At 39.9% G+C, this 12,729-nt stretch overlaps 1 protein-coding gene across 1 annotated transcript in view; it reads left to right on the plus strand.

Moving 5' to 3' along the window:
- Positions 1-12,729, plus strand: part of HSF2 (heat shock transcription factor 2) — a 40,954-nt gene that overhangs the window by 14,076 nt on the left and 14,149 nt on the right. Inside the window, exons 5-9 of the mRNA XM_032762335.2 lie at positions 4,341-4,416; positions 7,431-7,492; positions 7,647-7,731; positions 8,403-8,569; positions 10,573-10,842. Coding sequence (XP_032618226.1) covers positions 4,341-4,416; positions 7,431-7,492; positions 7,647-7,731; positions 8,403-8,569; positions 10,573-10,842 — 660 coding nt within the window. The remainder of the gene's footprint in view (positions 1-4,340; positions 4,417-7,430; positions 7,493-7,646; positions 7,732-8,402; positions 8,570-10,572; positions 10,843-12,729) is intronic.

Here is a 12,729-nt window from a genome sequence, read left to right on the forward strand (position 1 = left end):
GGTGAGTCAAAGTTCATAAAGCCAAAAAGATAGCAGAGATGTTAGTTTCCCAAAAGTTTTTTCAGGGTTGCCCAGAAAAATTCTGGGGATCTGTCATCTTCCATTATTTTACCGTTAGAATCCAAACAATCCAGAGATACAGGATCATTTCTCGAAATCCATTTTATAGCTGCTTCTTACAGATAACAATCTGATAAGGACTTTTATTCATTCTGTAGCTATTTAGTTAGAAATTAGCATTTCCTGTTACTATCCTTAAGTTCTTCATTAACATTTCACATGATCTGAGTAATTTAGTTATACAAATATTTGCATGTATGTAATAGCAAACAATAGGATATTTCACTAGTTCTCATTAATTGAACACCTGAATACATTCTCATATTAACACAAACTTTAATCTAGGGTTATCTCATTACTGGGGTATACATAATGTAAACATAATTACAGGGGTATATTTAATGTAATACTATAGCTCTTACATAGAGGCTATGTATTGTGAAAACACTAACATTAGCATCTCTTTTTTGATCTTAGTTATTTAATAGTTTAAAAAAAAATCATGATTAATTGCAGTTTTAATCACACTGTGAAACAGTAGAATACCAATTGAGATGTATTAAATATTTTTCTACATTGCAGATATATTGATTTCAATTACAACACAGAATACAAAATGTACAGTGCTCATTTACATTTTTATTACAAATATTTGTACTGTAAAGATGAGAGTACTTTTCAGTTTACCTCATACAAGTACTGTAGTATAATCTCTTTATTGTGAAAGTGCAATTTACATATGTAGCTTTTTTATTACATAACTGCATTAAAAAACAGTGTTAAACTTGAGAGCCTACAAGTCTACTCAGTCCTACTTCTTGTTCAGCCAGTCACTAAGAGAAACAAGTTTGTTTACATTTACCAGAGATAATGCTGTCCTCTTCTTATTTACGTCACCTGAAAGTGATAACAGGAATTCACATTCCACTTTTGTAGCTGACATTGCAAGGTATTTAACCTAACTGGCATGTAAACATTTGTATGCCTCTTAATGCTTTGGCCACCATTCCAGAGAACATGCTTCTATGCTGACAACGCTTGTTCAAAAAATAATACATTAATTAAATCTATGACTGAACTTTTTGGGAGAGAATCATATGTTTCCTGTTTTACCCTCATTCTGCCATACATTTCATGTTATGGCAGTCTCAGATGATGGCCCAGCACATGTTGTTCATCTTAAGAACACTTTCACTGCAGATTTGACAAAATGCAAAGAAGGTACTGTCAGAGAAAAACCAGAGTTCTCACTCTTGTTGGGTGCAGCAAAGTCAGATACTTTATTCTCAAGCAATTGCGTAGAGGGAGAGAGTGCACTGGGACACAGGGTTTCTTCCTCTTAGGCAGGTCTCTCTACAGGTAAACAATTACAGCAAGCTTTTATACCTTCTTGTTATATACAATAATGAGCAACAGCTACATTTTATTTATACATAGGTCATCCTGATATCTTTTTCACATCTGTTTAGACTCTAGTCTAAACTCCATACTTACCTACACAAGGTTGCAACAACTTCTCACACAGTTCTTTCCCATTCGCCTCACACAATCCTCACTTCTACAAATCTTGCATTATTAGGCTAACCACTAGCCTGACTCTTGCCCACAGAAGACTGTGTATTGAAATCCCCTTCAAATCCCTGTCGGTTCTTGCTCTACTTTCCAATGTGAGATTTCTAAAAATAGTACAGCACTCGACCCAAGGCTTAAGAATCTGAAGTGCCTTCCAAAATCTGAGAGGGGCAAAGTGTGGAGCATGCTGTCAAAAGTCTTAAAAGTGCAGCACTCTGATGTGGAAACTATAGAACCCACACCACCAAAAAGGAAAGTCAACCTTCTGCTGCTGGCATCCAAGTCAGATGATGAAAATGAACATGCGTCGGTCTGCACTGCTTTGGATTGTTGTCTAGCAGAACCCGTTATCAGCATGGACGCATGTTCTCTGGAATAATGGTGAAGCATGAAGGGACATACGAATCTTTATCTGGCACATAAATAACTTGCTACACCCCCATCCTCACTTTCAGAGGACATTATAAACAAGAAGGGAGCAGCATTATTTCCTGCAAATATAAACAAACTTGTCTGAGTGATTCGCTGTACAAGAAGTAGGACTGAGGGGAACCTTCTAGGCTCTAAAGTTTTACATTGTTTTATTTTTTGAATGCAGTTATTTTTTTGTACATAATTTTGATTTGTAAGATTCTTTCATGATTGCACTACAGTACTTGTATTAGGTGAATCTGAAAATACTATCTTTTACAATGCAAATATTTTAAAAAAAGTTAGCACTGTATACTTTGTATTGTGTGTGTGATTTGAAAATATCAAAAATTAAATAAATGGCTTTCTATTGTTTAACAGTGCGATTGTTTTAGCTGGGAGCTGCAGGGACGTGTGGAGCTGGATAGGGAGCCCCTGGCAGCCCCCCAATGCCGCCTCCTCCCCCATCACCAGTGGAGGTTCCAGGCCAGCACCCGCAGGACTCCGACCGTCTCTCTTCCCACTCCCTCCCCCCAAGCCCCCATGGTCCCCAGCCCAAGTTTTAGTTAGGGATACTGTATATAGTAAAAGTCATGGACTGTAAATGTAAAATTCCAGTCAGCAAACTGGCAATTTGAGAGAGACAGCTGCTTATTCGTATGGGTTCTTATTCCCTTTTACTGCTGTCTATGTCCCCAGAAACTCAAACTTCATACTTTTAAAAAAATCTTTTGAAGATATAATTAATTTGGAGAGATTACACCAGGGGTTGGCAACCTTTCAGAAGTGGTGTGCCGAGTCTTCATTTATTCACTCTAATTTAAGGTTTTGCGTGCCAGTCACAGATTTTAACGTTTTGAGAAGGTCTCTTTCTGTAAGTCTATAATATATAACTATACTGTTGTAAGTAAAGTAAATAACATTTTTAAAATGTTTAAGAAGCTTCATTTAAAATTAATTTAAAATGCAGAGCCCCCCAGACCAGTGGCCAGGATTCGGGCAGTGTGAGTTCCACTGAAAATGAGCTTGCGTGCCACAGGTTGCCTACCGCTGGATTACACTGTAGAATAACAGCTGAAGGGAATGAAGGCACTCAGATAATTTGACACGGGAAAATAACTTTGGTTCACTGGTAGTTCCAAAGAAATAAAGGGTTGAACAGAATTTGAAAATTCCTGGGAAAACTTTGGCAAATTGAAAAACTCAACAAATTTTGTTTGGAGTTGAATAAAACGTTGTTTGTCCTGAAATGAACCATTTTGTTTCCAGGCTGTTTTTAGCATAAAAACAAAGGAATAGAAGGGCTGGAATGGCAGGAGGGAGGTGGTATTGCCTCTTATAACCTAAGATTGGGAGACATGGGTTCATTTCCCCTTCAGCCTGATATGGAACAGCAATTTGAAACTGGGTCTTAGGTATTGCAGGAGAATGCTCTTATCACTAGGCTATCGCATATTCTGGTGTGGATCTGTCTGTCCTGTTGAAGCTATTTCACAGTGTATTAATAATTCATTATTGGAACAGGGACATGTACTTGGTCTCCCATCAATGTGAGGGCCCTGACCTCCAGCTATAGAATACTCACTCTGTGTCTGGCCCCGGGGACTGTTCAGTTATCTTATACAAAGTGGGAACAGCTTTGATAAGAGTTGCGACACGCCCACTCCATGTTGTCCAGTATCCCAGGGGTTAGGGCACTCTCCTCTGGTCTCCCACACTGCAGTTCAAATCCCTGCTCCACATCAGGCAGAAAGGGGAACTGAGCTGGAGGGATCTCCAATAGCCCAGATAAGTGCCCTAACTGCTGGGCTAAAATTTACATGAGTTATCACTGCCACCCTTGCTTCTAGCTGAAATTATTTGGGTAATTTTGCATCAGATTTGTGAATTGTTTTGGGTTGACAGAAATAGCATTTTCTGGCAAATTATTTTTTCAAATTTTGCCCATCTCCAATCAGACCATTCCCATGGGCTGCTTTGGGTTCTGTATAGGGTGACCAGATGTCCCGATTTTATAGGGACAGTTCCAACTTTTGGGTCTTTTTCCTATATAGGCTCCTATTTACACCCCCCCCCCCCCAACCCTTGTCCTGATTTTTCACACTTGCTGTCTAGCATCCTAATTCTGTGCTATGTAACTTTCTTCCGAGGCTACTGCCAGTGGTACTTCATAGGCTCATGAAGATATTTCACAAAGCTATACACCCTTCCTGTTACATTAAAACAGTTTCACAAAAAATAAGGGCTTCTTAAGTTTGAGTTTAGCTTTCTAAATCACTTTTTTTTTCTTGAAACAGGGAAAATGAATCTCTTTGGAGGGAAGTGGCAGAATTGAGAGCAAAACACTTGCAGCAGCAACAGGTTATTAGAAAGGTAAGACTTCATTTGTGGATTATACAGCTGCCTCTGTCTGTTTTATGTGCACAGACTGACTTATGTTGTCCTTACTCTGACTACCTCAGTACTATGCTATGTGAAATCTAGTTTTCTTCAAAATAGCAAGATCTTTAATCGTTGTAAAATGAGTATTAACTCAGCATGTGGCAGTCTATAAAGACACGGAAGGATTACAGGGATGCCATCATGTTTGCTTCTTTACTTTCCTAGGAACACCCTCTCCAGGGCAACTCTAAATTGGCTTCCCTCCCTCCCTCCCCAGTTTTGGAGGTGGCCTCCATTGGTAGGATTCCCAGCAGAATTTGGTGTGAATAACTTGCTACACTAGCAGCATTTCAAGTAATTATATTCTAAAATACATTTTAGGAACAAAGTAATGTTTTTGGTCACTGAGCTGATGGCAGGATGACATGGTTCATTGATGTTGAAAAGAAAATACAATTAAAAGGTTAATTTTTGAATTAAGCCATACAGTATGTAGTTGTCAACTCAAAAAACTACAAAAAGGGTTCCAAGGTCTCAGGAAATACGGTTTTTGCTTTTGTAAAGGAAGGTCAGTAGATTTGGTGGTAGGTAGGATGAAGCAAATACTTATTGAACTTTTATTTTAAAATATTAAATTATGAAATCCTATTTTATCAAAGTATTTTGTTTGACTATTTTTACAGCATATCAGTTGCCTAACTGTGGTCTGTAACCTGTCATTTTAATCAGCTTCTGTACCAGGTGACTGTAGGATAGCTAATGTGATGCCAATTTTTAAAAAGGGCTCCAGAGGTGATCCTGGCAATTACAGGCCTGTAAACCTGACTTCAGTACTGGGCAAACTGGTCGAAACTAAAATAAAGAATAGTATTGTCAGACATATAGATGAACACAATATGTTGACTCTTCCTCAACAAGACTTTAGTAAAGGGAAATCATGCCTCACCAATCTATTAGAATTCTTTTAGGGGGTCAACAAGCATGTGGACCAAAGGGATCCAGTGGATATAGTGTACTTAGATTTTCAGAAAACATTTGACAAGGTCCCTCACCAAAGGCTCTTAGGCAAAGTAAGCTTCCACAGGATAAGAGGGACCGTGCTCTCATGGATTGGTAACTGGTTAAAAGATAGGAAACAAAGGGTAGGTATAAATGGTCAGTTCTTAGAATGGAAAGGGCTAAATAGTGGTGTCCCCCAAGGGTCTGTTCTGGGACCACTCCTGTTCAACATATTCATAAATGATCTGGAAAAGGGAGTAAACAGTGAGGTGGCAAAATTTGCAGATGATACAAAATTATTCAAAATAGTTAAGACCCAGGCAGTCTGTGAAGAGCTGCAGAAGGATCTCCCAAAATTGGGTGACTGGGCAACAAAATGGCAGATGAAATTTCATATTGATAAATGCAAAGTGATGCATATTAGAAAGCATAATCACAACTAAACATATAAAATGATGGAGTCTAAATTAGCTTTTCCCACTCAAAAGATCTTGAAGTTATAGTGGATAGTTCTCTGAAAACAACATCCACTCAGTGTGCAGTGGCAGTCAAAAGGAACAGAATGTTGGGAATAATTAAGAAAGGGATAGATAATAGTACGTCCACATCTTAACTACTGTTCAGATGTGGTTGCACCATCTCAAAGATATATTGGAACTGGAAAAGGTTCAAAAAAGGGCAACAAAAGTGAGCAGAGGTATGGAACGACCTCTGTATGAGGAGAGATTAATAAGACTGTCTCTTTTCAGCTCGGAAGAGAGACCGCTAAGGGGAGATATGTATGTTTATAAAATCATGACTGGTGTAGAAAAATAGATAAGGAAATGTGGTTTATTACTTCTTATAATGCAAGAACTAGGTCACCAAACGAAATTAATAAGCATTAGGTTTAAAACAAATAAAAGGAAGTATTTCTTCACACAGTGCACAGTCAACCTGTGGAACTCCTTGCCAGAGGATGTTGTAAAGGCCAAGACCATAACAGGGTTTTAAAAAAAGAACAAGATAAGTTCCTGGAGGATAGGTCCATCAATGGCTATTAGCCAGGATGGGCAGGAATGGTGTCCCTAGTCTCTATTTGCTGGAAGCTGGGGATGAGCGATGGGATGGATCACTTGATTCCTGTTCTGTTCATTCCCTCTGGAGCACCTGGCACTGGCCACTGTTGGAAGACAGGTTACTGGGCTAAATGGACCTTTGGCCTGACCCAGTAGGGCCATTCTTATGTTCTTATAGTTTTTGCTGCTTTTCTTAAGAACATATTTTGTAAATAGCACATTTTAAGTTTCTTAAAGAGCAGAGAATAGAGCAAATTTGGGCTGTTTTTTTGTACCGCATGTTTCTGTGGGAGTAGTAAAATATTGGAGCATTTGAGAGAACACTCACTTTTTTTACTCCTTCCCATGTGGCATCTGGATCTCTTGATTTTTGGACTTGACAGTGAATTGTGTTCATTTTTGTTACAGAATACTCTTCTCTTCTGAAGATGTTTTTGCTGGGAATTTCTTCGACAACCTCCAGTTCACAAATTTCATGTGAAACCTCCATGTAAAATAACTTGAAATACAGAGATCACATCTCTGCCATGTTGTACCTGTAGAGCATTTACTGGGGGCGGGGTCAGTAAGAGACTCACTTTCCTGATGTTGGTGGGGATCTCTTTCATACAACACTTATTCCTGTGAAATTGTTTGTTTGTGGAAAATTTAGATTAAATAGTAGGAAAAACTAACTGTAAGAACAGTAGGACAATGGAACAGACTGCCTAGGGCGGTTGTGGAGCTCCTTCACTGGAGGTTTTCAAAAGGAGGCTGGATAGCCATCTGTCTTGTGGTTTAGGCACAAATCCTGCATCTTGGCAGGGGGTTAGGCTAGGTCACCTTTACAGTCCCTCCTAAGTCTGATTCTAAGTATGATGAACTTTGTGGCTTGTACTGCTGTGGGCTACCATTGTTTTTTGACAAAACCTGGCATGGTAGTGTTTACTTATCTTCCTTTTCTTGTAGATTGTACAGTTCATTGTTACTCTGGTGCAGAATAACCAGCTAGTGAGTCTAAAACGCAAACGGTAAGTACAGTATTGGTGGGGAAAAAAATGTTGTAAATGTTAACCAGTTAATACAGGTTTATTTTGCTGGGTGGTTTTCTCTTTAGAAACATTATTCATGCTTTAGTAGTGTTCATGCAACTGACTTTCTCTCTCCCAACCCCCTTTGATTTAGGCCACTACTTCTGAATACCAATGGACCTCCAAAGTCCACTATGTTTCAGCAGATTGTCAAAGAACCCGCTGACAAAAACCATCATGTAAGTTCATTTTGAAGTGGACATTATCTGCCTCATGTGGCAACTGGAAGGATGGAAGAAGGTGAACAGGAGTATTAACAGGAGTGACTTATAGTGGCTGTAGCTGTGCTTCATTTATCAGCTGAAAGTGAGGCAAAAGAGGGGGAGAAGAGTGTTTTTGAAGTGAATAGTGGCTGCATGCCAATGAACTACTTTAATGGCAGATTAGGATTGGTAGTTAAACCGTTTCCATTGTAGTGTGTGTGTGGGTTTCCAGCTCTTGTTGTGATGTTCTTATTGATTTACAGTGCTGATATAGTTTTTTATCACTCTCCAAGGTTTTTGGCTTATTTTGTTTTACACTGTCTGATCTTTGGTTAGATTATAACTGTTATAATCATCTTTAACGACTCTCATAAAATTCATCACTCAGCAAATTTTACAGCTATATACCTAATACTTTAAATGTTCTGTTACAAAATTATTTATGCCAAATAATTAAAATATGAACCAAAAATGTGTGTGGAAAGTGTCTTGTGTCTTAAGAGTTTTTTTTCCTTGGAGATCTAGAACTTTTTTTTTAATTAGGTATTCAGTTAGGGCTCTTAATTGAAGTACTGTATTTGGGTCTGATTTTAATTTGGAAATTTTTGTTTTTTTCTTTATAGTAGTTGTGCTTTTATAATTCTCAGGTACCACTCAGCAGAACTGAGGGACTAGAGCAGAGGGAGCAGATTTCAGATGACATCATTATTTATGATGTCACTGATGATATTGGTGAGGAAGAAAATACTATGGATGAAGAAAGTGCTCCCATTACTGCAGAAACAAATGAGGATATTACATCAGACTCTTCCAAGTAAGAAATGTTTGTATGAGTGCAGAAGGCACTTAGCACTTCAGTATAGACAGGGAGATCCTAACAATAAAATCTAATTCAGATCTACACAATACAGTAGACATATATCTTGTATAATTCCATTTCAGTAAAGGAAGCAGGCTTAATCAAAATGCAGGTATGCGATGTTGAATCATATGTTGGTTACTGAAAGTTACTATACATATACAAATCCTTTGCACTCCATGCCTCTGCACTGGCTTCACAGGACAATTTGGCAGTTGTAGCTTAGTGTGGCTAGGATGAGAATTCAGCTAAAATGAAACATTTTAAAAATGAAGGATCACTGGGGCATATACTACTTTTCTAGAAGTGCCATCTGCACACTATTCTCATTCCTTGGTCTTTATTTCCTTAGCACAAGATTGGAACCCCCGTAATTTAATGGTATTTTTATGCTGTTGAGGGTAGCTGTCCTGCTATCTCTGCCAAGTGTAAATGTTGCGCTCTGAACATTCCAGGCATTTTTTTTGCTGGCTGTAAGCCACCACCATTGATTCTTTGAGAGACTGGAAGTCCTCCAGCCTTCTCAGGTCTATAGTTCAAGAGGAGTCTTGTGTACATTTTCCGTATTTTACTCCTTAATTCTGTGCTACATACTTTACCTGTTGTTCACACCTATCTTTATAGTACACTCTCAGGTACAATCAGGTGATCATCCCAGCCCTTCTGGCTCAAGGATTGTCTCCCAATGTTACCCTTGGTTTACACTGCATAATCATATATATTTTATGCTTTATGGATTTGAAATCCAGATTTTTGTTGCCTGAGACTTAAACCACTGATTTGGTTTTGGCAAATGAATGCTTACTCCTCCCCTCACACCCCCGCCTCCCCCCCAGAAAAATGAGATTAAGTGGGAGTACACATCAGGAATTTAAGGGTTTAAACTATAACAATTTTTTTTTTTTAAAAAAGAGCATTAGAAATCCAGTAAGTTTAGAGTGAAGATTAATCTTTCTAAAAAAACCAAACCGTTTAAAAGGGTGACATTTCCTTCATATATTTTAAAGACTTGTGAAAGTTTGTGTTTTCTCCCTGGCATCATGGAAGGAAAAGATTCTTCACTGTCTGTGACCTGCTGCATAATAATGAGTTGTGGGTACTAAAAGGACATTTTGTGAGAATTGTGGGGCAGGGTTTTTTCATTTCTGGGATCCTTTGCATAGGGCCAGGGGGGCATCAGAATGCAGTAAAAGGGGAGAAGAGTACAACTTCTCAAAATCCTATTAGCCCTTGCATCTGTGAGACTTAAATGCTTAAACTGCCCAATGAGCTTAATTAGGCTCATCAGCCATGACAAGACTGACTTCTCTTCACCAGCCCCTTCAGTTCCCATTTTTAGTACCTGCCTTCTCTCATAACCACCTACTGGCATTCCTCTCAGTGTTTGTTTTTCTCCTGGTCCTGTAAAACTTAGTCCTCCAGAATCAGAAAAAGTAGCATACAGACATGGCGCAAAATAAAACTGGCTTTGTCTAGCTTGATGCCTTCAACCTTTCTAGTTCCAGTCCATAAGAATTAAGATTCCATAATGATTTTGAAGTATTTAATCCCTGGAAAATGCCGTAAAACTGTCCCCTAACAAGCTTCATCTGAATGTGAAGCTTGGAGTTGTCCTTCTAACCTGCTTTGCTGAGAAAGTTGTATTAAAATGTAAGAACAGGGAAATTTTAAAAGCAAGTATTTTTGATTAAAGATGGTTAGCATCTTAATCTTCATTTTTTCCAATTTCTCGAGTTTCTTTTTACTGTATCTTAAACATTGTTTTGTGTTACTGTCATCAAAATTTGAGGAGATGGTGAGAGGTTAAAATGGGGCTCAGAATGGAAATCTAGACTCCCTTATCTAAAGAGCTAGCCACTATTACATATTCAAAATGCCTGCAGCTATTAAATCCTTATAGCAGGACTTCTGAAAGAGGTAGTTGTTGACTCTCTCTTTTATTGTCTTATGTATTACAGCTGTAGTCGTTCTCCTGATATTGTAATTGTAGAAGATGATAATGAAGATGACAACATCCCTGTAATTCAAGGGGATAAAAATACGGAACCAATCACTATCCCAATCAGTGATCCTCTCAGTCCTGTCAGTGACAGTACAAGCCCTCTCATGTCTAGTGCTGTTCAACTGAACAACCAGTCAACTCTAACTGCAGAGGACCCTGTCTCAATGATGGATTCCATACTCAGTGAGAATGGAGTAATTTCACAGAACATCAACCTTCTTGGAAAGTGAGTAGCTTTGGTGCTTTTAAAACCATTGGCTAAGTTAAAGTTGGTACCTTCATATCAACTGCCTCTTTAACTATTTTTGCTGACAGACTCTTAGAGGCCCTGCAATGGATTCTTCAAAAATTGAGTTTGTGCTCTTTTGCTTTATGGTATATAATAGTGTTCCACATTTTCAGCTTTTATTTGTTTAAAACAAAAAAAAAAAAAAAACAAGACTCCAGGAATTTTTTGGTGTTTTATTTTCCAAACATTAAAACAGATGAAATAGTTGGTTTTAAAAAAAAATAAACAAATCTGGGGAAAACGAAAAGACAAAAAAAACCTTTAGTATAATGTGCATTATTACAGTGGTACTGAAACTCTTATGGTACAAAGATGCTTTTCGCTTTTCTCAGAGCTAGTAGCTTTTTCCAGAAACCTTGGTTTAATGTAATTCCTCGCATACCTTGAAGAAAATTATCCTCAAAAGCTCACATGGAGCCTCTTACCTGTCCTTGGAGTAGTCACTTTGCAATGAGCACTCTAGCACCAATACACCTCTACCCCAATATAACATAAGTGACTCGGATATATACGTGAAGTTTGCAAACAATGCGGTAAAGCTTGACAACTGCTCAGAGCAGCAATGTTAAGGGTGCTGGGCCAGGCTGCGGGCCAGGGTGGATAAGGGACAGAGGGTCTCGTAGGAGCGGTCAGGGCTCTTCTCTCTCACTCCCTGCCCCCAGTCTGGGGGGCAGGAACTGGTGGGAGGGCACATTTTGGGGGGCCCCAGCAGTCAGAGTGTGCCCGGGTTAGCGGGGGGCTGGAAGGAACAACTGCTCTGCTTCATGGCCCGCAGCTGTGGTAAGCTCGGGGAGGGGGCTTTGGGGAGGGAATTCCCCCACCACGCACTCACCAGCAGCAGCGAAGATGGAGCAGCCCGGTCCCAGCCTGCTCCACTTCGCCAGCTCCTAGCGCAACACTCTGATTCCTGCCACATGTGAGTGAAAGGACCTTTCCCCAGCGCACTCCCCCTCCCACCCACCGCCCCCAGCGATGGCGGGCTGGGGCCACATCTCTCTGCTCTCACTGCAGGTGAGTGCGGCGGCGAGGGGGGGGGATCCTTTCCCTCAACCACCCTGCACTCACCAATAAGATGGAAGCGTAGAGCGCAAGGCGGACTGGGAGGTGGCAGAGTGGAGCGGACAGGCGGCAGGCTGCTCCACTTCCACATCCGTCAGTGAGTGTGTCGGGGTGGGGGGTAATGAATGGGGGAGGAGCAGTCCATGGGATGGGGGCAGGGTCCTGGGGGTGATTGGGATGGGGGCTCTGGAGGGAGCGGTTTAAGGAAACGGGGAGGGGACGGCGAAGCACGTTTTGGAATATAATGCAGTCTCACCTATAACGTGAGTGAGTGGGTTTTTTTCGGTTTGGGTTTTTTGGGGGGGCGGGGGGGGTCTCCTCCTGAGGACAGAGTTACATTGGGGTAGAGGATGTATAAATCCAGGGGTTCAACAGTCAAAGCTCACCGTTCCTCTTTGCTGAGTTGGGAAGGTGTCATTGACTGATTCCAAAAAGCCAGTACATCCACTTTCACAATTAGTAAGGTTAGTGACACATTTTATGTAGTAGTAAAGTCCCCTTCAGATTTGAAATGTCATCTTTAGTTGGCAAATGGCTTGAACAACTCTGGCATAACAAGTTGTAGTCTATTAGCATAAATTAAGCTTGAGGAAGGAGTGCCACACACCTGTATAGACATTCCAAAAAAATCTTTGGTATCCCAAACATCACAGGGTTCAAAATTACTGCCGTTGGTTTGTCTCTCATTCTTGCTGAGACGGTGAAGGTTATTGACTATATTTTTTTTATTTTCTTGTGTTCCCAGGAACAGCTGGGGTTTCCTCA

This window comes from Chelonoidis abingdonii, chromosome 3 (assembly GCF_003597395.2).
Source record: "Chelonoidis abingdonii isolate Lonesome George chromosome 3, CheloAbing_2.0, whole genome shotgun sequence".
In the NCBI taxonomy this organism is placed as follows: domain Eukaryota; kingdom Metazoa; phylum Chordata; order Testudines; family Testudinidae; genus Chelonoidis; species Chelonoidis abingdonii.